At 43.9% G+C, this 24019-nt stretch overlaps 1 protein-coding gene across 1 annotated transcript in view; it reads left to right on the top strand.

Moving 5' to 3' along the window:
* Rgl1 (ral guanine nucleotide dissociation stimulator like 1) overlaps window positions 1–24019 on the top strand; it is a 106521-nt gene that overhangs the window by 18323 nt on the left and 64179 nt on the right. The window contains exon 3 of the mRNA XM_052200238.1: window positions 19602–19810. Coding sequence (XP_052056198.1) covers window positions 19602–19810 — 209 coding nt within the window. The remainder of the gene's footprint in view (window positions 1–19601; window positions 19811–24019) is intronic.

Below are 24019 nucleotides of genomic sequence, written 5' to 3'. Positions count from 1 at the left end.
ATGATATTATGTGAACTGCCAGTGATCATTATTTGCAAAGCAGTTCTGGAGTTTGGCCCGACCTGGGAACCGCAGCCTGTCCTTCCTGGTCTCCGCTCATTCACTTGCGTTTTCATCTTTCTTGCTGCTATGCCGAGACGCCCCAAGGGCTCTGCCTCTCTTCCATTCATCAGTGTTGTGAGCGCTGTTCTTCTCCATCCCCCTTTCCAGCTCAAAGGCCTTTTACTGATAGGGAAGATGGAAGCAGAGATAGGATTGAACAGTTCTGCTTTCTTGAATTATCAGCCCTAAGGACCCCACCTATCAGCAGTGGGCCACACCCTTCCTTATTCTTGTCCTAGAATAATTGAAGAAAGCCCTTGACCTGGCCTTAGGCGTTCCCAGTGCTCTTTGTCTGTTAACACTGTGACTGTTCCAGTTTCTGTGTCTGGGACTCACTCTACTCTAAGCAAGACCTTCTTCCATTAATTTTCAAAAGCCTTTTAAAGGAGTTAACTTATTTTGTGTGTTTGGGTATTACTTGCATGTTTGCCTGTGCACTATTCGTATGTGCCTGGTACCTGAGGAGCCAGAGGAGGACGTTGGATCCCCTGGAACAGAATTACCAGTGGCTGTGAGCCATTGAATAAGTTCTGAGATTTCAATCATGGTCCTGGTTAAGAGCACTGGGTCTTTACTAACTCTTTACAATCCCTTTTATCTCATAATTTAGAAACCTGGATAATCACGGTATTAAGGTTTTGGGTTTGTTGTTGTTGTTGTTGTTTTTGTTTTTTCATTTTTGTTTTTTAACTTAAAAAAAAACAACCTTTTTTTTTTTTTACTCCAAAAAAAGAATAGGAGAGCAGGTCAACTTTTTTGTATTTATTTATGCTTATAACATTTGTACTAACAAATTTTGGTGACTATACTAATATGTGTTTATAGATATACATAATGTATTTTGGTCATGTTCACACCACACACACACACACACACACACACACACACCACACCTTACCTTCTCTTGTCTCCCTCCCACTCAGGCTAATCCACTTTTTCCCAGCTGGCTCCTTTCGAGGCTCTGTTTTATTGGTTCCACTGAGTATCTTTATAGTTGCTTACAGCATCACAGGACAGCACCATGGGACAGGCTTTTTTAAAGGAGCATGGGCTTCTTACCAGGGGCTACACCACTGAAGAAAGTGTCTCTCCCTTATCAACCTTGCTGCTTATAAATCCTCAAGGAGAGGCGGGGTCCTCCCTGCCTCCATGACAGCACACTGCTGGGCCTGACTTACTGGCAGAGAAGAGTAAGCCGTTAACAGAGACAGACAGTCACATAGATGGGGACTGAACTTGTACTGTCACATTCAGAGGCCAGGGCATAGAGAACGGTTGGCACAAGAGTCACAAAGGGCAGAGTCAGGAAGGTCACAGTTTACCTGGGTGGCCATCGTTTTAAGATGTTTAAAAATCTTACGTGTACTTTAAAGATAAGGACTTTAAAGATTGGGCTTTTGGGTATTTCATTTTTTTTCTTTAAAACACACACACACACACACACACACACACGTATGTACTCAAACAAGCAAAAAACCAAGCAAAAACCAAATAAGAAAATCTTGATGCTAATGCAAGGGGTTCTGGAATAGATATCTCAGAGGCTAGGCCAGGAGAGAGCATTCTTGATGACTTCCATGCCAGTGCTTACTGTATAGCAAGTGTGTGTGTGTGTGTGTGTGTGTGTGTGTGTGTAGTGGATTTGGAGGCTGACATCTGGACACCCTAGGTGCGGGCTGTGGTCACATGTCCCCTTAGGGGCTTTCTCTGTCTGCTCATTCAAGGGCAGTCCTTCCTTCCTTCCTTCCCACCCTAGAGTCCTTTACCCCCTTTGCCTCACTTTCCCCGAGAGCATCACCAGTGCCTTCCCTTCTTCATTTGCTCCCTCACTCTCTGGTTTTTCATTCTCTTCCACTGGACTCCACATCCCAGAGGTCATGGGTTCGTTCCTTCCCTCGCCCAGTGCTATGGTGACGGACGGTGGAAGATAGGAATATCTGTTGGAGAATGTATGCCAGGAAAAGATGGTTCTAGGGAAAGATTGAGAAAAGCATATGCGACTGTTTGGCTTTGGAATAAGCACATTTATCTATGTCAGAGGACATACCACAGCCCGGATCACAATTGGTGGCCCACTGGGCTGTGAATGAAAGGCTAAATCACACTCAGTATATTCTACTTTTGAAGGCAGAAAAAGAACATAGTTTTGAAACATTTCCATCAAAAGAAATGAAACTTAAGTACTGGCGTTTGAAGGGCTCACCCCTTGGGAAAATGACTGCGTACTTTACATTGAATTCTTCCCCCATTGCACAATTCACAGGCTGCTTCTTTTTAACATTGGTTTTGTTCTTCGGCCTCATTCACACCCTGGACAGCATCTTCCCAGTTTACCTGAAGGCCCTTTTAAAGATATGTTTCTCTCCTTGCCTCAGAGACCTGGATCCCGAAGGCGTGGGGGTGGCTCTGAGCCGCGCAGGGCGGTGTGCAGAGTCCTGGGCTCCCTGGATCTGCTGTGTGATGGCAACGGCTTCTCATGCCGTTTTTGGAAGAAGGAATTGATAAGTGTTCCTAAGTGTCTGCAGAGCGTCTATCAAGTCACACAAGTAGATTTGGAAAACACTGTGATTTCCTCAATTAAGTCTTAGCTAACAGAGTAGGTCCTTAGTAGACTGGCCTTAGTAGACTGGTCCTTAGTAGACTTAGTAGAGTCTGGCTCCTTTCTGTGCCTGTTATCCTTGTGCATAGTTGGCTCCTGAGCCTTAAAAATACAGCCTTTTTATTTTTTGTTCTTTCTTTTCCTGTTGTTCTTTACGTGGAGGCACAACAGCTATGTCCACGATTTCCCTGGTTGAAAATAATCTCAGCTTCATAACCTTAAAAGCAAGGACGGCTTTTGAATGTGAAGGGAAGGCCTCCGGCTCGATTAGAGAGACAGAGCCGTGTGGCCTTGGTCACGGGCAGTCACACAGCTCCGTCAGTTACATAATGGAATGGTCACTCAGCGCAGATACTGGAATCCATCACCCAGGACCATTGTGTCCCCACAGAGACAGTGCCCTCTTTGTGCTCAGCAAGTCAGCGTCCTGCCGTTATTAGCTTAGCTATTAAGTTAAATCGCATTCCTGGAAAGGAAAAGACTGCAGCTCCCCCCTCCCCCTCTCAGAGGGAGGGGAGGATGCCTATTTGAAAATCCAAACATATAATTACTGCTGGCCACATGGCCATTACACTTCTTTGACAAGACAACTTGTGTTTTGTTAGATCTAGACAGTTATAATTTTCCACAGTTTCATGATCTCTGTCATGTTAATTTGATCTAAATATTTGAAGGGGCTCAGTATGATCGAGGGGGGAAATGAAAGAGTTATTGGGGTAAAACTTGGTCAAATACATTTTACACCTAAAGAACTAAAAACTTACCTTAAAATGTTGGTAACACAGGACAGGGATTTCACAGTTTGCCCTACAGTGGTGCTTTGGTTTGGTCTGGGTAGGATTCTCCAGGGCTTGCTCTTAGGGTGCTGGTATTGGGAGGTGACATAGAATCTTTAGGATGTACAGGTCATTGGAGGAGCGTCTCCCTTAGGTTAAGGCCGTGGGATTCCCTAGGTTCTCATGTGAGCCAGCCACTGCAAGAGCCATCCTGTCTCTCCCAGTCTCTCTTGTTTCCTATTTGGAGGTGATTCTTGCCTTCCAGGTCCTCACTAGAGCTGAGCTGATACGGTCACCTCACCCTCTGATGTCCAAAACTGTGAGCTAAATACAAATCTCTTCCTTAGGAGGTTAGCCTGTCTTTGCCATTTTGTTATGATAAAAAACTGGCAGACGGATGCAGACGCTGTTTCCCCCCCACCCCCATCCCCAGTAGAGGAAGTCTGTATAGGGCTTGAATTTGCGCTTCATGTACAGCATCAGCCTTGGAGTGGGCTCTTGGGGTCTGCATGTGCACCCTGAGCGTCAGGAGGGGTCCCAGGAGAGCTCTGACCTTGCCAGCATCACCCCTCTAAATGGAATTGATGTGAGGTTCTGATGAGAGTGTGTACAGAGGAAGTCTCTGAGCGTTGGAAAAGGCCACACAAATACAAGTAGTAATAATACCTATCGTCTCTGAGATTTACCAGTCAGATGCAAACCTGCATGCCGTCTCCTCTGCTCCAGTGGGGAACAATTCAAAACAAATGTACACTTCTGCTCAGTGTGGAGCTGCTGCCAGCCGATGACTGAGAAGAAAACAAATTGGTGCTTTGTTCAAGGTGAAGAAGAAAGAGGGTTGGAGGAAGGGGGGAGTGCAGAAATTCTAGAAGTAGAGAAGGAGTTTTCTCAACTTCTGTCGACATTGGTTTCCCTTTCTTCATCCTTGGAGTTCATCTGGGCCTGGCGCCGCGATTCCTGTTCAGTAATGTTTGTTATAGTGACATGGGCCGAAGCACACAGCGTCAGTACCAGCATTTGGATAGAGTGGGTGGTAGGTGTGCACATAGCCTGCCATTTATACCCATTAGTTCTCGTGGTGGCTCTGACATTAGAGAGAGTGGTCCACAGTTTGAGATGCTTTGCTTCTGCTCTCTCTTGTGTTCTAATGGCACCTTCTCGCTTGTTTTCAATTCATTCTCCCTGTAGACTCTACAGTGTAGACCCATCTGATCATGACACACTTGTTTTGTATTCAGTGCTCATCCTGACATACTCACTGGTGTATAGCTCTCAACTGTTTCCCAAACATGACTGGTTTAAGATCAGAGTCCTTCTGGCCCACATTTTAGAAGGAGATGTTTGGGTGAAGTATCGTTTTAGTTATGAAAACTTGACTACAAACTCGGAGACCCCACACAACCTTCCAAGTTTAGAACCTGGCTGAGGAAAATGTCAATTAAAGGGTTCATGAAATCCCACCTTCCTTTGTGTGACATCTTTGGTGTGGGAGGAGCTGACAGCTGTGGTAGTGGACAAGTACATCTCTTGCAGTGTGCATGTTCACACTCATGCCCTAGTGCTGCTAGTTTGTTCGTGCAATTGTTTCTCTGACATTCCAACTCGGAACTGCCAGAAAGCAGGCAAATGCAGATGTTCACTCTCTGTTTTGAGAGAGTGAGCCTGTGGGTTTACAGGAGAGTTTGCATTTCGCAACGGCTCTGTGGCATTTACAACTGAGGGAGCAGTGTGGCTCCCAGAGACCAAAAGTTTGATTCAGCATTTCCACCTCGATAGGAAAGGAATTCTGGAGGAAAAAAAAATCTCGTGAGTTTAGTAATTTTTAGTTCTGATGATGAATTGCAGAACTGACTAGTCTCAGGAAAATGCTCGGGATAATGAAATCAGCAGATACACCGCAACACTTCATTGCTGTGCAGAGAATACACCGGCTTACGTTGTTTATCTATGAGTTGTGGGTTGGATTTTTGTATTTTTCCTGTGATCATATGTGGAGTCTCGTATGCCTTTCATTATTACAAACATTTGCAGAACATTTATGGCATGGTAGACCCGTCGTGACCAGTGACAGCGCCTGGAACAAGACAGACAGGATGGCTGCTCTCTGGTTACAGCTGGCGTGTGAGGTGGAGTAGCTGTGGAGGGATGCTGGGATGCTGATTTGTGTGCAGATATTGCTTCTTCATGAGAATGAGTGAGGAGCCATCCTGGAGGCCATGTTTGGCCCCGGCAGCATGGAAGGCAAGAATGCAGAGGTCTGCGGACTGGAAGGAACCTGCTGCATTTTAGGAACCCACGGACCTGCAGGGGAACCGAGTGGATGGTGGTGGTGGTAGCAAATGGCCAGGGGAGAGTTGGGATTGGCCTTGGGAGTTCCTGCAGAAGGTTGAATCGTTTCCAAGCGTCATGGAAAGCCAAAGGGGGGTTTGAAGCAAGAGAGTGACGTGACCTGAAGCTAAGAATCGGGTAAGAGGAATGAGTCTTCTAGTCATGAAGTTATAAAGAAGGAAAAGACTTGTGTGCTGGCTTTGCTGTGGCCGTTCATGCTAAACTCCTGTGCGCAGTGAGGGCTCAGTCGGGGTTGAAAGGGCGCTGCTCTGGGCAGTTCAGTGCTCTCCTAAGCTTCCCGCCTGACTGGGACACAGACTGGGGGGACTGCCACCCTGATGAGTAATCTGTAATCTTATGATAAGTGGCAGATCCCTGCAAACAAATAGTCTGATATGGAAACAGTGTGGCTATTCTGAATAAACTCATGTCTTTATCTTCTGGTGGACAGACACACTCAGTGCTGGACATTTTTGGGGCAAACTACTGAGATGTGGGATAAATTTAGATTCTGTAGACACTTGGACTTTATTCTAATGCAGAACATGTACTTTAAAAGTATCATTGTGGCTACAGGTCACAGGTTAAGGAGAGGTTGGAAGCAGATGATGAGAGCAATGAGGTCATTACGCATCCTCAGTTAAGGTGTGGGGTCTACGTTAAGAAGAGGCACTGGGGCTAAGGAGGTAGAGTGAACAGAGGGACATAAGACAGTCTGAGGAACTAGTGGTCGGCCTGGATTTACATGATCGTACTGAGGCAAAGTCAGAGTCTGAGTCCGGACCACTTGAATTTGAATCCTTGCTTTACCACTTAGCATGTGATATAGAACAAGCTATTTGGCTTCTGTGGGCTTCAGTTTCCTCAGCTTCAGAGAGGAGATAATAGATGTATCTGCTATATAAGGTTATTATGAGATATATGCACAGGATTCTTAGGATCTTAATTGTTATTGTCAGTTTTTCTTAGAAGGACACAGATTGCTGAGTACCCTGCAAGGGCCAAGGAACCAGAGTACCATTTATAACCTATTGTTGTTCTTGAGCAAAAGGGTCAATGAGTTCCAGGAAGGCGTGCGCAGTGCCAGTCCTGTGGTCACCACAGGAAGTAGGTTTTAAAACATTTCCACAGAGTGGACAACCAGCAGGAAGAGAAATGAAGGCAGAGGCCAGCTCCGTAGGCTGACTGAAATGCCTTCACTTCTCGTTGCAAAACCTGCTGGGTTCCATGACATAAACACTCAAGAAAGCTCACCATGGCTTTCTCGAAAGTGTCGCAGGCCACTGGCGGGAGTGGCAGGAAAGTCTTTCCATGCTGCACAGTCCTTTAATCTCAAATATTTGGAGTTTTATCCCACAGTTAGAAAAGCCATTTTCATAATGGCGAGGTGAGTGAGCAAAGAATCAGTGACAAGAAAACAGCGAGACATGAGAGTGAAGCCAGGTGCCTTGTCCAGGCTTGTCGTGGGTGACTTCCCTGTCCCCTCCCCAAGCCCTGTTTGTGCTTGTCTTCACACTGTCACGCTGTGTTTCTCAAATGGTACCCAGTGCACCAAAGCCACTGCCCATACTGGGGCTTTCTTTTAGGTCCTCTGGAGCACAGCGGCAGAAGTCCTTGGTCACCCAGAACCTGAGCTGATTTTTCTTGAAGACTCTAGCATTTGAGGGAGGAGATAAGCACATCTCCAAGTATGTGCTATATTTCTTGGTAACAATTTCAAAGTTAAACTAGTTTTAAATGTAGAAACCCATCTTTGCTATGACTGAATACTAGAACCCATTGGTAGGTTCCCTGGAGCTGCTAGCGAAGCGACAGGGCAGGGGACTGCTGTCGATCTGTGTCCGGCCAGGGGTCCTGTCCGCTCCGCACTCAGTGATAGGAGGAACTGAGCTCCCTGTCTGTTCTGCCTTCCCTGTGCACATGGCAGTGAAGCAGGCTGCATCTCTCTGGCATTTTTAGCCTGCTCCTTACGACTCACAGGTGCAGATCGATCGTTTGAAGATGTCTCTGTGGGATTGGGGCCCCACAAGCTGGCGTTAAGCAGCCAGCCATGGGCCCAGGAATCGCTTTCATCTTATTTAATTGCAGAGGAGTTCATTCATCTGGTGATATCTGGATATCTTGTCTGTCTGGTTCTTTGTTGTGTCTGTGACTTCCAGCAGCCAAGTAGTAGAGACTCAACAAGTATTTGTTGAATGAATTAATTGACTTAAGTGCATTTAGTTAGGAGCAAGCAAAAACACAAATTATAAGCTAGCTCACTGCTGAGATGCGTAGGGAACACTAGCTAGTTCTCAGTGATTTATCAGCCTAGAATTAGAAATGAAATCTAGTTTCTTGTCATATTTACTGTTACTTGTGAATCTTACTAATGAACCTCAGGGTTCTGTAATTTCCCCTTTAAGCTTTCTGTCATTCACTTAGCATTTCTTTAATTAATGTTAAGCTTTATCCCTTTGAGACATAAGTAAGTTTGTATATACACTATAATCTGTACTATTAGAGTTTTAAATAGCAGATCTGTACTGGCTAGTTTTGTGTGTCAACTTGACACAGGCTGGAGTTATCATAGAGAAAGGAGCTTCAGTTGGGGAAGTGCCTCCATGAGATCCAGCTGTGGGGCATTTTCTCAATTAGTGATCAAGTGGGGCAGGGCCCCCTGTGGGTGGTTCCACCTTTGGGCTGGTGCTCTTGGGTTCTATAAGAGAGCAGGCTGAGCAAGCCAGGGGAAGCAAGCCAGTAAGAAACATCTCTCCATGGCCTCTGCATCAGCTCCTGCTTCCTGACCTACTTGAGTTCCAGTCCTGACTTCCTTTAGTGATGAACTGCAACGTGGAAGTGTGGAAGTGTAAACTCAATAAACCCTTTCCTCCCCAACTTGCTTCTTGGTCATGATGTTTGTACAGGAATAGAAACCCTGACTAAGACAAGATCCTCTCCTTTTCTTCATATACTAAGGTTTCTGTAGTATCTCATTTAAATTCCTTGCACAGTGGAGGCTGTGTTGATGCTCTCTTCACTAAATAACATGAGGGTGCATCACTAGCCATGGGAATGGTAAGCGTGTTATCAGGCAGATAAGCTTTTTCTTTATAGCTGGCACCTGCCTTTTTACATGTGTACTTTTGACCACTAATACTTAGTGAACAAGATGTTTGCTGTTTTCATATGGAGAAATTTTACCCAGCCACCAGTATTTCTGATACTCTGCCTTCTTTTCCTCTCTTAAGTTTCAGTTTATAAATCTACCTTTTTTCTTATACCTTGTTTTCAGTCATAAAATTCTGTGACTCTAGAGTAGACTTAAAAAACCTAGCACGTAGGTAAATTAACTAACAGGAGAAACTCAGGAGATGCGTGAGTGCTCCCCAGGGGTGTTCCTTCTGTAGTGCTCCATGCAGCCTACTCTCTCCGGGCTTCTCTTGCACCCTTTGATGAAGCTGTTCGTCTTTCTTAGGCACGGTCTAGTTATTTAAGATGTAGTGATGAGGGAGACTTGGTTTCCCCCAAAGAAGGCCTGTGGCGCTAAGGCGATATTGCTTTTAAGTGTTAACACACTTATCAGTCTATGGCAGGAGTTAGAAATGCTGGAGATGATTTGAAGACCCAACTTTTAGTAAAAGTCATATAGCTGGAGGAAAAATGAAAAGGGTTTTAGTACTTCACATACAGTATTTTATTTGTGGACAGCGAGTAATGTGCCGGCTTACACTTTGCCTTGTGTCTGTCATCTGTCTCAGTGTTCTTTAGGGAATTATTTGAAGTGTGTGGGTTCTAGGCGATTCACTCACTCACTGGCCATCTTAGTTTTTGTGACTGTCTCTGAGCACCGAGACAGATTCTGTTAGACTGTCCCACGGATCTTACTTTCTCTACCTTCCGTGCTAAGATACCAGACATGTGCTGAAATACCCACCTTTTGTTATGCGAGTGGTAGAGATCCTAACTTAGGTCCTCACTTTTTTTTAGATTTATTTATTTTTATTTAATGTGTATGTATGTTCTACCTGTATATATGTCTGTGAACACGTCTACGGTACCCACGGAGGAAAAGCGTTGGATCTCCTGGAACTGGAGTAGGGAAATATTTAGTGTGGTTAAAATTGAACTAATCCCATAGGAAGATGGGGAAGAGAGATTTCTCGATGTTATATACAGAAGAAGAATCAAACTAATGATTTTAAATTTGTGAATGTCAGGCAATTCTGTCTGCACCCAGGCTTAGGGTCTGTGAATGGAAACTTAGAAGTCCTCTCAAGGAGATGAAGCCCCAGGGAGCTGTCTGAGGGCTCTCCAGGCTTGTGGGAAAGCTCAGGGCTGTGGAGAAGGCTTTCATTTCATAACTGGCTTCATTCATAAAGAACAGTAGGTCGCACAGAAGCTCCCTACATCCCGCCCACCCTTACAGATAGATATTAGTTGGCTTACACAGATCAGATGAACGTCCAGACAGGAAGGACACCATGGACCTGGGGCCACAGTATTTGCTGACCTTGGGCCTTGGAAGCTCTTGATGAGAGGACAGGGAAGGGTTGTGTTTTGGGAAGTTTGCCCTGGATGTTGTTCTGGGTGGGCCGCGTGTGATGTTTAGGAAGTGCAACAGAGACTATGCTAATTCAAACTCTTAAGTCCTTGGACCTCTCAAGGTAGCATAGTGGGTGATTTCTCCTTAAAAGAGAAACTTATAAGGAGAAATTAAGTTGGAACTTTAAAGCTTAGCTTTAGTTTCTATACTAAATTAACAACCTTAGATACAGAAGCAGAAACAGGGTGCACTAGTCACAGGCACCTTAAGTCTGATGTGGGGGCAGGGATGGGGGACACTGAGGCAGGAGGATCACCAGAGGCCAGGTAGGAGTTTGAGGCCAGTCTGGGTAGCAAGACCTGCTTTCAGACAAAGAAAAAAATAGAGAGAGGAGGCAGTGCTAAGAGTATTCCCAACAAACTCTGAACCCTTAGAAGATGACCAGAAATAGTGATTTGTGCTGGAAATATTAAAGAAGTAGTCTGTTGTGGAAAAAACAACTTCCTGTTATTTCAGGGATAGTTCCTGGACTTTAGGGGCGATCTAGGAAACTTTGCTGAGACAGGATGGAGGGGGATGGGGTTTCTGTGTGATAATGGCTGGCTATTGTTCCATGGTAGGACTCCCTTAGCATTTTCCTGAGAATGAAGGACACTCATTTCAGAGGCCTGGCCATTGGGCCCCATTCTGACAGGTGACTTCATGTGAGGTCAGCGGTCAAGGGTTGTTTTGATTGAGTTCATTGTTGTGAACTCGTTCTAGTCTCCTCCTCCACACTTCTCCTTTTTTTTTTTTATCATATTCTAAACTCCAGAGGCAAATTCTCTGTCTTCTCTGAGGTCAGAGACGACCAGAGTGGCAACAAAATAAGTCGCTTGTAGTGGGACACAAAGAGAAAAGTGTTGAGCTGCCAACCCCAGACTCAGAGGGGCCCTTGAGGGGTGGGATGCGGAGAACACAGCTCTCCAAGATCCTGTTTTGTCACAGTTGATGTGCATGCTCCCAGCATAGTTGAGTTCATACTAACACGATGTCACTGACTAGAGTCAAGAGAGGGTATGCATGGCTGGCTACTGGTACGTGCTGGCTTGGGCAGCATGCACTGCTGGCTAAGCAGCGCGGTGTATTTGCACGGTCAGATGGAAGGTGTGGGTATATGTGCTTCTGAGTCTGTGTGCAGTGCAATGAGGAGGATGTCTTCTGAGTTCTCTGCCCACAAATGGCACCGAGGAATCTGTGCGAGTGCTTCCTCCCAGCTTGCCGTCTTCCCTCTGGAAGCATCTTTATTTTCAACATTCGGTTGCCATCTTCAGTAAGTCACTCCTATTTTACATAACTTACTAGAAGAATAAATCTTGTCTGGTGGTTAGAACAGATTTCCCTTTGGAACTCCTCTTCCCAGCTTTTAGATTTCTGGTTCCTATTCTGGTTCCATGGGCGCCTGAGTGTGGACATGTTCACATGAGCGCCGGTGACTGAGGGCCAAAGACTTCAGTGCTCTGGGTTTAGAGTTACAGACGGTTGCACGCCACCGATGTGGGTGCTGGAAACTAAATGAGGGTCTTTTGGAAGAGCAGCAGGTGCTCTTAACTACCAAGCCATCTCTCTGGCCCACTTTTAGATTTTTTTTAAATGCCCCTTGGATACCCATTGGATGTCCTTAAGTTAGTTCATAGTATAAGAATTCTCAGAGAATGGTCAAGTTGTACATTTTTATTTTTAATTAATTAATTAAATTTGTATGTGTCATATATGTGTATGTGGGTTACAGATGTGTTGTACCCTGGGTTACAGATGTGTCATACCCTGCTTTCCTATGGGAGTTAGGGATCCAGACTTAGACTCTGGTCCCCATGCTTGCTTTGCAGGCATTTTAACAAGGAACCCCGTCCCCAGCTCCTCAAGTTATGTAATTTCTAAACAGAATTCAGTCCTTCTCCAACCACACCCTTGCTGCCCCTCCATTTTCTTTGATTTGGTGACACTGTCTTTGAACAGTCAGCCATGTCAGAAATCAGGTAATCATCCAGGTGAGCATCCTGGCTCCTTTGCCTTTATCTTTTACCTCTGCATTATAATTTTACTGCCCTCTAAGTCTTCATGGTTTTCTTATCTTTTGAACGTCTCTCTCACCAGCTCTTTGCTTTGTACCAGTTAAGACCTTTCCCCAGGCCCCCTGCAGGCCAGCAGCTCACCAGTTGTTTTCCCAGCTACAAAGCACTCCTCACCAATGCTTTCCTCAGCACCAACTTTTCTGACCCCAGCTAGAGTCCGCCCTCACCATCAGCTTCCTTCCTAGAGGACCGAGCATCTCTACGCCTTCGGGTACATCCCTGAAGACCTCTGTAGTCACGCAGGACCCAGCTGACTGTCTAGCCAGGCCACCGTTCCTGTTGTCCCATTACCTTTGCAACCATCTTCCCCCTCACTATTTATTCTCCTTAATGGCTTTGTTTATGCTGGGCCCTGTGCCTGCTGTGCCCCGGCCAACAGTGTGCAGTCCCAGTGTGGGCACCGCCTACTCAGAAAGGCTTTGGTACCCCCAGTGCACCAGTCCCTCTTGGCGTTTCCAGGATTTGCTTGCTGTCTGTCTCTCCACATTTCACTCTGTTGAGTTACGCTGGGGCTCAGAAAATAACACCCCCCAAGTAGTTACTTTGGCATGTGGATTATTTTGAACTGAAGGACCGGTGTAAAAGCAAGATGTTTCTGACTTTTTGACTTCTCTTCCCCTTTTATCTCCTTAAACAGAAACTAAACCACCTCTTCCCCAAAGCTGTTGGAAGAGCTAAAATGTTACTCAAAACTCACTCCACCTTTTTGTGTATAGTTTGCAATAAATAAATTACCTGATTTACATCATCGGGTAATAGCTGTTAGGACCCTCATCCCAGAAAGGGTTCTGCTCTGCCCTCAGAGAAGACAGATGTGGACTTTTGAATGGGATGTTCTCAATATTCTTGGGCATCTGAATACTTGGTCCCTAGTTGGTGGTGCTTCTGGGGTGAGTTTAGAAGATGTGCCCTTGCTGGGGAAGCATGTCACTGGGTGTGGGCTTTGAGGTTCAATGAGCCATGTACTCTTTCCAGTTCTGTCCTTGTATTTCAGGTTATAGGTTGAGAGGCAGGCAAGCTCTCAGTTGCTGTCCAGCCACCATCTGTGTCTGTCTACTCTAGTGTCCCCTCAACCCCATGATGATGGTCTCTCTGGAACCATAAGCCTTCTTCCTACAAGTTGCCTCGGCCATGGTATTTTATCCGAGCAGTAGAAAAGTAGCTAATACATCACACTATGCAGAGAGAGTCCCAGCAGGCTGTGCTAACTTCACCTCTTGCTCTGTCACTGAGGTCAGATCATGCTCCCTTTGCCCACTTCAGTCTCTCCCTGGCTCCATCCTGCACTGAGCAGAGGCACGGGCACAGTGTTTCCCGGAGCCTTCTTTTCTGCAGACTCACAGGTCATGGAAAACCGCAAGTTATCATTTGCTGTAGGGTTTCTCTTGTTAACCTGTCTTCAGTTGAGGGGATGTAACCTGTGTGGCCTTGTGATGGGTGAACAGTAGCTTTTCTTCTGCTTAAGTGTTTTCATAGCTTCCTTCCATGAATCCCACTGTTGTGCCGGATGGCCTGGATGTTTAAACTGTAAGGCTTGGCTGGCTTGTGGTACTGTTGTGTTAATATGTGAGTCAGTAACTAGATGAACAGGTGGAAGAGGCATCTATTCCTGCCCCACTCACTGCGTGCTGCTAGCGTAGGGCTGATGACCTCATTAAGAAGAATATAGGACACACTACCAGCATGGGAACAGATATGGAGCTGCCATCTAATCAAAGCAACCCCATTGCCGGACACATCCCCAAAGGAAGTGCAATCATTTAATTACTTACAAGCGAAACCTGAGCTTGCACGTTCCTGCAACACTGTTTACATTGTCAAGGTGTGGGATGAGTGGATGAGTGGGTTGTCACTGTGTGGCGTGGATATGCGCAGTGGAACATTGCTCATCCTTAGAAGGATCCTGCTACCTGCAGCAACATAGACAGAGCTGGAGACACTATGTTAAAGGAAACAAGCCAGGCCCCAAAAAGACAAACGACACGTCCTCACTCAGTTGTGTCTGTTTAAGAAGTTGATCATGCCAGAGAAAATAGAGGTTTCTAGAAGTTAGAAAAGAAAGAGGGACGGTGGCTAGTAAGAGAGCATATGATTAGGACCATAGACTATGATGTTAGTTCTGCATTTCAGAACAGCTCCAGAGGAATGTATAAGTTAGAAATACATGGGGATGGTAATATTTGCGGTGATAGAAGTGCTAATTAGTTCCCGATTAGTTCACTTCAGATTATAAACCTGTCTTGACTTCCCCTATACATAAATAAGTACACACATGTATGTATACATGTATATGTATTTATGAGGCTCACATTTACATTTAAAATAAGGAGTAGAATTTTTTAGTTCTATGGGTAGGTCCCAAATACCATGTGAGACATTTCTGAATGCTCCTAAATTATTAGGTTATTATCGTTTATCTGCAAGTAAATTTTTGTTCAGCATCCTTTAACTGGCATGGTTAACCTCGCAGAAGAGTGAGTCCGTACCTAAGCAGGTAGCCGGTGCTGAGCTCGTGGTCTTTGACCCAGAGTCTTTGTGAGCTTGGGTAATTAGGGAACTTGTTCACACAGCTCAGTTACTTGGGCAGAATTGTAGATATTTATGCCTTGGGCAGTGAGCATGCTGACAAAGCTGAGTTCTGGTAGCAAAAGAGTTGACCAAAATACACAGCCATGTAGCATTTTTGTGGCCTTGGTATCATGGTCTTGTCAGCAAAGTCATGGGTTCTGATTAAACCCAGATTGAGCTGTTTCCTGTTAGCGTGCTAACCCACAGGGCAGGCTCAGGCCTCCTTGTCGGCCTTTCCAAGTCTGACTTACTAAACACTGTCTGCCAAGCTCTCCACCCTTTTGTAAAAAAAAAAAAAAAAAAAAAAGCCTTCAATTAGAAGTTATTCAGATACTACAAACAAGAATAAGTCCTGAAGTTCCTTAAAAGGATTATGGGCCTATGAACTCTTCCGCTGTAAGAAATGAAACCTTTAACATTTTAGTTTATCCAATGTGGCGTATGTTATTTAAATTTTTTCTCATTTACTTATTTACTTATTGTATGTGTGTATGTGTAAGTATGTGTGTAGGCGTGTGCGCACGAATGCATGTATGTATTTGTGTACCATGCATGTGCATGTGGGGTTTAGAACACAGCTTCTGGGCGTCAGGCAGTTCTCTCCTTCCACCGCGTGGGTCTGTGGGATTGGTTTTAGGTAGTCATAAACACCTATACACACAGACCTATCTTGTTAGCCCAGTGGATATGTTGTTACATTTTATTTCTGTAAAACTTCACTTCAAAATAATTCCAGCAGTCAGCAGATAATTCTAAGTCTTTTGCTTGTTCATTTGTTTGCTTGTTTTGTGAAATGTACTGTTTGAATATTGCTCAGTTAAAACTTACATAAAAGCCTAGCAAAACAACAACAACAAAAATCTAGTCTGCCTCATGACAGCAAGCAGCCTTTAGTGTACTCATTGAGAATCTAGAAGTGTTATAGAAAACACGGAGTAGGCGTGCTGGCCCCGACCTTTGTCATTGAGGTCTGTGAGAGTGATTCTGGCCAACCGAATGATTCTGTATCTCACTTTCTGATACTGCTGTTTGCCCATTGCATTCACGAATAATCCTCCACATCTGAGCACCGAGCACAGTTTATGAGTGGATCTCTCAAGTCACCCGTGCTTCTTCCTGATGTACAGCTACACACACAGAGGAGCAGGAGTCAGGACACACAGAGCATCCGGCATGCGGAGTAAAAGAAAGAGACTGGCTGGCTGGAGCAGCCATCCCATTCCCCAGGGAGTGCCTGGCAGCCTGCCAGATCCGCTCTCTGGCAGGAAAAGGGACCCATGTGGTCAGGCCCTCCAACAAGCCCTTTTCTCTGTGTTTGAGTTCTTGGCCACGTCAATATCAGTGAAAAATCAGTTCTTTTGAGTCAGCATTAGTTTCTGTAAGAAAGGTCTAGTGTTTGAGTGGAGTTTGCACTTCAAAGTAAGGTGAGACTCATCACATTACAAAACTGCTCAGTAAGAGAGCCTTGACTTATCACAAAGTAAGGAAGTTTGATCTAAAATTAAACCCTGACCATTCCTACTAATGGACAAGCCTTGCCTTATGCCCGTAACACTTGGCATTAAATATTTTTTAATGACTTGTATATTATTGTGTAGGCAGATAATTATCTTGACAGTCTTTTGAAGTACAAAGCAAAAACTACAAAACATCCTTATGTTTTTAGCATTTCATTAAGAAAGAGATCAAAGAGATACAGGTATTTTTAGATTAATATTTTTATTGTATTTAAATTTTAATTCTTTGATGCCGGGTACTGGTGGTGCACGCCTGTAACCCCAGCACTTGGGAGGCAGAGGTAGGTGGATTTCTGAGTTCCAGGCCAACGTGGTCTACAGAGTGAGTTCCAGGACAGCCAGGGCTACATAGAGAAACCCTATCTCAAAAAAAACAAACAAACAAAAAACAAACAAAAAAAAACCCCAAAAATTTAATTCTTAATACTTTTATTTATTTGTTTGTTTGTTTATTGAAAAAGGGTCTCACTTTGTATCCAAAGCTGATCTGGAATTTGCAGTGTAGCTCAGGCTGGCCTTGAACTCACAGCAATCCTTTGTAGTTAGCCTGTGGATGGTTGTGCATATTATAGTTCTGAGGCATTAGGCCTGGCTAATTAGTGTTATATTTTATATTTCTTCGCTTAGATTTTTCTCTCTAGGTATAAAGTGGTAAACATGAAGTGTGCCTTCAGTGCATTGCAGTTCTTTACTGGCTTTTGTAAGATGCTCACAGAATAAAAGGGAACGGAGCCAGAAAGGCTGGGTGTCATACCTACTTGCTAGAGTATGAAGTCATGTGTGGACACAAAGTCAGCAGTAAAGAAATGTCTGTAGTCTCTGAAGGTGACACACAGCACCTTCTATTAAACAAAACAAAACAACCAGAACAGAACAGAACAAAACAACCGAGTGTTTTACAATACCCATTCAAAAGCTGCATGTAGTATAATTACACATGTAATTAGAGTTCGAGACTATAGTCTTTCTCTCATTGTTTCTGCTTTAATTGGGACTTCTGGGGACAGATGGACCCTGTGGCTCAGCTTGTGGCAAAGCTAGGGCAGAGGGAGGAGCCCCTAGACCTCGCCTGAGCCAGCAGAGAGAGAGAGGGGCCCCGCAGAGAGAGAGGAGCCCGGCAGGGAAGCTCCTGCCTTTCCTGCCTCAGACCTTTGTCCTTGGAAAATTTTTATAATTTTTAAGTTTTTATTTGTATGTCTATATTTGTGTGTGTGTGTGTGATGTACACATGTGTGTCACATGTGTGTTTATGCCTGTAGAGGCCAGATGCCCTAGAGCCTGTGTCCCAGGCGGTTGTGAGCTGCCTGACATGGGTTCTGGGAACTGAATGGAGACTTCTGAGAGAGCAGAAAGCATGAACTGCTGCACAATCTCTCCAGCCTCATCCTTAGAAAATTAAAAAAAAAATTAAGAAACAAAGCGCTGGGTGGTGGTGGCCACACCTGTAATACCAGCACTTTGGAGGCAGAGGCAGGAGGATTTCTGAGTTCGAGGCCAGCCTGGTCTACAGAGTGAGTTCCAGGACAGCCAGGACTATACAGAGAAACCCTGTCTCCAAAAAACCAAATCCAAAACAAACCAAAAAAAAAAAAAAAAAAAAAAAAAGTAAGAAACAAAGCCATGCACCTCACACACTGTGGTTCACGCATCAGTTCCTGTCGGCAGCTAGACACGATGACATTAAGCTATTCTAACCTAAAAGTGGTCGCCACCACATGGGCCTTTCTGGGTTAGTTTTCTTCTTTCAGTTTAACTTCTGACAAGCCCAGAACTCAGTAGTCATAGCTGTCATTATTAGAGATTCATATGTTGTCACTCTGATTTCTGTACGTATATATTTCAACTTAGAACTTTAGGCAGTCAATCTTGAATAATTCAATTTATAGTTCAGATGCCTGGTAGTTTTTTTGCACCAATGAGAATCTTTGCACCAGGGAGGCTAATTATTTGCTTTGGACACAGATTTATTGCAGAGCTCTTCTTGGTAGGTCAGTTTCCTTAGCATCCATGAAGGAGTTCAACTTGGAAAATTACATCTGCATGTAATTTGCTAGGCACAGATTTACTGAGAATGCGAGGCACACCCTTATTTTTTTGTAGTTTGATTCTCTTCCCTTAGCCTTAGTTTTCACATTTTATCACCAGTCTTTCCACATTATGATTTACCTGTATGAATTATAGTGATATCGACTGAAAACTGTAGGTTTGCTTTTCTGTGCAAGTTGTTTCTCATAAGTAGTTATCCTTTGGTGTTTGCAAACTTCCGGAGAGCAGGGCTGTGTACCCATTGCACTTTGTAGTGCTTCCCTGGGAAGCCCCATGCTTTGCAGTGCTTCCCTGGGAAGCCCCATGCTTTGCAGAGCAGGTGTTTCTCACCTAGATCCCTCGGTTACCGGTGGATAAAAGTAGACTCTGCACCCCGCCGTCTGTAGACTGAAGCCTGTCAGATCGTGTTAGGTCTCCATAGGGTACCATGGAGAACAGACCTCCTCCATTGTTCATTTTTCAGGCTGTGACCATAATGTCAGCTGACTCATATAACTCCTATTCTGTATGTGTAATATATGTTATATATGAATGTGTGTGTGTGTATGTTTTATATAGAAATGTGTGTGTATATAAATTTGGAACAATCAGACTTCCAGAACTATTACGTATTGACTCTTCTGGCATACCATAGTAGGCACTGTTTTTAAAAATGAGATTGAAGACATATCTTTAACAGTACAAAGAGCATCAGATAGTGGGCAATTTGCTAAACTCCATCCAGTGACAGACAACATCTTTGATAAAGTATTTGCCATCACCCTTGCTGTCACTAGGGATGTAAGACGAAGTCATTGTATAGCTGCAAAGCAAGAATCTCTCTTTCTTCAGGAAGAATGGGACTATCTCCACACACTTGCCCACAAGGTCTCCATTCTGCCACGCTTCGTGCACAGGAGAGCACACTGCCCCACATGACTTTCAGAGACTGTATGAGAGTAGGCCGAAATGCTGACTGTTTCAATGTTTCCAGTTTTTTATCAGGGAGTGATGCCATCTGATGCTAATAATGAATTTGTCCTATAGGTTGAAGGGGACCAGCTACCGCCAGGACACACGGTCAGTCAGTACGAGACCTGTAAGATCAGGACCATCAAAGCTGGAACCCTAGAGAAGCTTGTGGAGAACCTGCTGACGGCTTTTGGGGACAATGACTTTACCTATATCAGCATCTTCTTGTCGACATACAGAGGCTTTGCCTCGACTAAGGAAGTGCTGGAGTTGCTGCTGGACAGGTAAGATCTAAGGGGAATGTTGAGGAGAGCCTAAGACTGCCCAGGGAACACGGTGAGGCTCTGAAGCAAGGGCGCTTGGGAGTCTGGGAAGGAGGAAAAAGGAAAGAGTAACTGGAAAGGCCAGCCTTTGGAACGAGTGGCATGCAGAGAGTCAACTGCATGGTCTGTTTCTAAGGTAAAGAAATCCCACTCAGAACGTCCATAAAGGCTGGATATGCTGGTATGTGCTTCTAACCTGGGTCCTTGCGAAGATGAACCAGCCTGGACCAAACTAAACTAAAACTAAGCAATAGCCTATAAAAATAAACAAAAGAATTAAAAGTAGGTTTTATAAACATAGATTCAACTATTTATAAATTTCAGTATCTGTTTGCTACTCCTAATTTCAAATTTGACATAGATTAATTTTTAATTTCTATACAAGTACTCAACCAGCCAGCAATCTCCTTGTTCTGGGGACGGATGGAGTGTCTCATACCTAGGAAGTATGGCGCTCCGTCCTAGATCTGCAGGAAGAAGTTGATGAGTCAGTCGGGGCTTTGGCAGTGGCAGGCAGGACTGTAAGCAGTCACTGTGGAGTCAGTGGTTGTGGACGTGGATGTGAGGGATGTCTGCTCATGTAGTAAGGAGCATGTGCACCTCAGCCGCGAACACTGGGACTCACAGGACAATCTTTGTTTCCCCTTTACCTTTGTTTTATTTTTAGTAAAACTTAGGCACTCTGCAAACATATTGTTATGTTGACTTGGTCCTGGGACAAAGAAAACTGTCAGCCAAACCGTTGTTTTAGAATCATGAGACTCCTCATTCAGATCCTTGTAGTCTGGGGTTTCCTGCCTAAGGAAGGAAGTGGGAGCCAATGCTTTTGTTAGGCTAGGCCGTGTGTGTGTGTGTGTGTGTGTGTGTGTGTGTGTGTGTGTGTATGTGTTTAATTCTAAAGAAATACACAATCATGTTGAAAATGTTAAAAATTCCTTTATGATGGAAAGTATGAAAAGAAATATTAAAGTTTTCTCTAATTGCTGTCTTACTCAAGGAACACTTTAGATTTTGAAATACAAATGTCATATATACATGAAAAAGCTTCATATATTTACATTCTTAATATACAGTATATCATATATATTGTCTTTATAAACTTATTCATTTGTCACAAGAGTTTATTGACCAGGCTGGGCAGTAGTGACAGCCCTACCTGCCTATACAGATTCACAGCACATATATGTTACAACGAAATCCATCAGAGTAACGAAGTATCCTACAATTTTTATTTTTACATATTTATCCATTTTGGTGATATTTGAGTTCATTTAGTAAATCAGCATTTGTAAAAGGCTTTTGTAAAAGGCTTATAATCGTGGCTATCATATTTAAAGTACAAGAGATGTGACTTTATTATTTCCAAATAAGCACATATGGGTGGGTTTTCTAGCTTTTCTTTTAGTTGCTTTCTAGTACTTACCAAGTTGATAATTTCATGGACAAAAAAACTAAGCACTTTTTAGTTTTTAAAATTGTTTTGAAACATTTGTGAGAACAATACCACCAGGATCATCTTTATACATATGCATGGTTTCTTGATGCTTTTCAAGATTGCTATAGTATAATTTCATGGAAGAGTAACTACACCAGGATGTAGGAATTTAGAAGCCTGCCACCTGGGCCTCCAGAAAGTACCAGGAGCCACACTGCTGCTCTGAGCATTCCCTCCTGCAGGCCACACACACACACACACACACACACACACACACACACACACACCACAGGCCACACACACACACCACAGGCCACACACACACACCACAGGCCACACCCCCACCCTCCAGCTACTGATGTCCTTTCTCCTCCACTGAGCTGTCTTTACCTGAACTGTCCATTGAAAAATGGGTCCAGGACTCAAGCTTCCCATGTTTATGAGTAGCATTTGGTATTTCACAAACCACACCATTAGTTGGGTACAAACTCCTCCTATCCTATATTGAACTATTTGAACTATTTTAATCTAATTATTAATCATCAAATTATAATTATTTGTGTATTAAAGAAATTTGATTTTTTGCTTATAATTGTATTTGGATTATTCTTCCTGATTTGTTGTTGGATTTTAAAGTCTGTTCCTTAAGAATTGGTATATAACTATTTTATGTAATATTTCTGTCTGTCTTCAGAAAGGCTTTGAAGAAACAACTTCCCATGCCAGTTTAAAGTTATTGACAAGAGTAGTGTTTGTTAGCTTTCTGTCCCTGTGACACATACCTGACATAATCAACTTATAAAGGGAGAGGGTTGATTTTGAGCCCAAAGTTTTGAAGGTTTCAGTCAGTGATCAGCTGGCCCTGCTGCTTTTAGTCCTGTCACAAGTCAGTGTTTCATGGTGGGAATGTACTGTGGAGTGAAACTGCTCGCCTCTGAGTACAGAGTAGAGAGAAGGAGGGCTGGGCTTTTGCTCTCTCCTCCTGAGGGGACTAAAAACTGCCAGGTAAGAAAGGCTATGTCAGAGTTACTCCCCCTCCTGCTAAGCCCACCCAAGCATCAGACTTCTAACACAGAGGCACTTTGGGGGCACAAGCTCCTAAGCATTGGATAAGTGTTTTTAATGGGTGCACACACAGAGAAGTTACTGGCTCAGTGTTTATATTCAGGAACATTCATGAAGCATGTATCTGCCCACAGCGTTCTGCGCTATGGCATAAGGTGTGTTATTTTCTACATAACAGTACTTGACAAAATATTAAGCCTGGAATAAAATGTGAGTTTGGTGGGTCTCTTTTTAAAATCATGGTTCTTATGTAATAATAGTTCATATGTGTAAGTAGAAATTGAAGAATTATGTGAAATTTCTCTCTTCTGTACTTATAGCTGTAAAGATGGCCCTGGTAACTGTTGGCAGTCAGAATGCAGAAAGGAAATTCTTTTACAGGTTCACTTTGAATCAGTGACCTCTTCTCCATAGGAGGTAACTTCACTGATAATAGCCCACAGATGACCACAGTGTGTAAAGGCATGCACGTAAGCGCCGGCTGTCTGTCTATCTTAAAGACTGCACACATACACACACCAGGAAATAGAGTGTTTAGTCTATGACTTATTATTTGGTGATTTTTTTTAAAACATCTTTTCTTTGTACTATGCATAGAATCATTGGGATTTTTTTTTTTTTTTAAAAAACACTAACTGGATAACAGTAGTTAAATAGTGTATCTAATATGAATTCAGATCACATTGAATTCAAACTATCATTTGAAGTACAGCTGAATGAAGAATTAAGACTTAGTCTGTACCATGTGAGCTGGCTTAAGGCTGGCTTTGAGTGTGATCTCAGAGTTCAATCCATCGCTTGTTTCTGCAGCGAGGGGATTAAGGGCGGAATACCTGTGTAATGTGGTAGGCACGCAGGAAGCACTCTGAAAGACATCACTCAGAGGGGTCTCAGAAATGATTTAGTCTCTGTGCTGAGGTAGTTCAGGAATGGATCACTCTGAGCTGATGGCACTTAAACTCTGAGCCTCTTCAGTTGGAGCTCTTTCCCATGACTCTACCCTCTTAATTTCATATTTCTTTCCCTGCGGAGGGGGAATCCCTCAAATTGCAAAGGTCAGTTCCATCAGACCTAGACCCATGCCTCAGGACATTCTCCTGCAGAAGATAAGGCCAGCTCACTCGTGCCAAGACCTCCTACAAGGTGGTGGGGAGTTCTGATAGGTGCTGGGAGGGGAGTTCAGAGAAACAAATCCCATTTATTCTGCTTTCTCTGCAGAAATTTAACCTTGTCTGCGTGTGTGCCAACCTCAACAGGAATACTTCTTCCTCACCTCATTTCTTCCTCACGCTGAAATCTTGTGGCCCTGTTTCAGTCTCCACCAAAATCCAACTGTAGATTCTGTGAAACGCTGTGTTCCTAAATTGGTTGTTAGGATCTTAATGCCTGTAATGAAGAGGAGGCAATTTACTGTGCGAAGTCACCTGTCGTGAAGATAACCATTGGAAACACCGTTTCACACCGAAAGGGTGTCGGGCTTGTTTGTGAGCCTCGGACAGAATTTTTAATGTATTTCTTTTGGTGTCTTCAGTGGCGTGTGAAGAAACGTTGAGAGCCGATTGCAGTACGTGCTAATCCTGTAACAACCAGACAAGAATAGATTCATGCAGATGCTGCTGTGTTCATTTCCCACTGGAGTCTGGCTTATGTGAAGTCAAGCTTTGATTTCC

This window comes from Apodemus sylvaticus, chromosome 12 (assembly GCF_947179515.1).
Source record: "Apodemus sylvaticus chromosome 12, mApoSyl1.1, whole genome shotgun sequence".
Taxonomy (NCBI): Eukaryota; Metazoa; Chordata; class Mammalia; order Rodentia; family Muridae; genus Apodemus; species Apodemus sylvaticus.
Note: the sequence above shows the minus strand (reverse complement) of the source record. Positions and strands in the feature narration are given on the sequence as shown.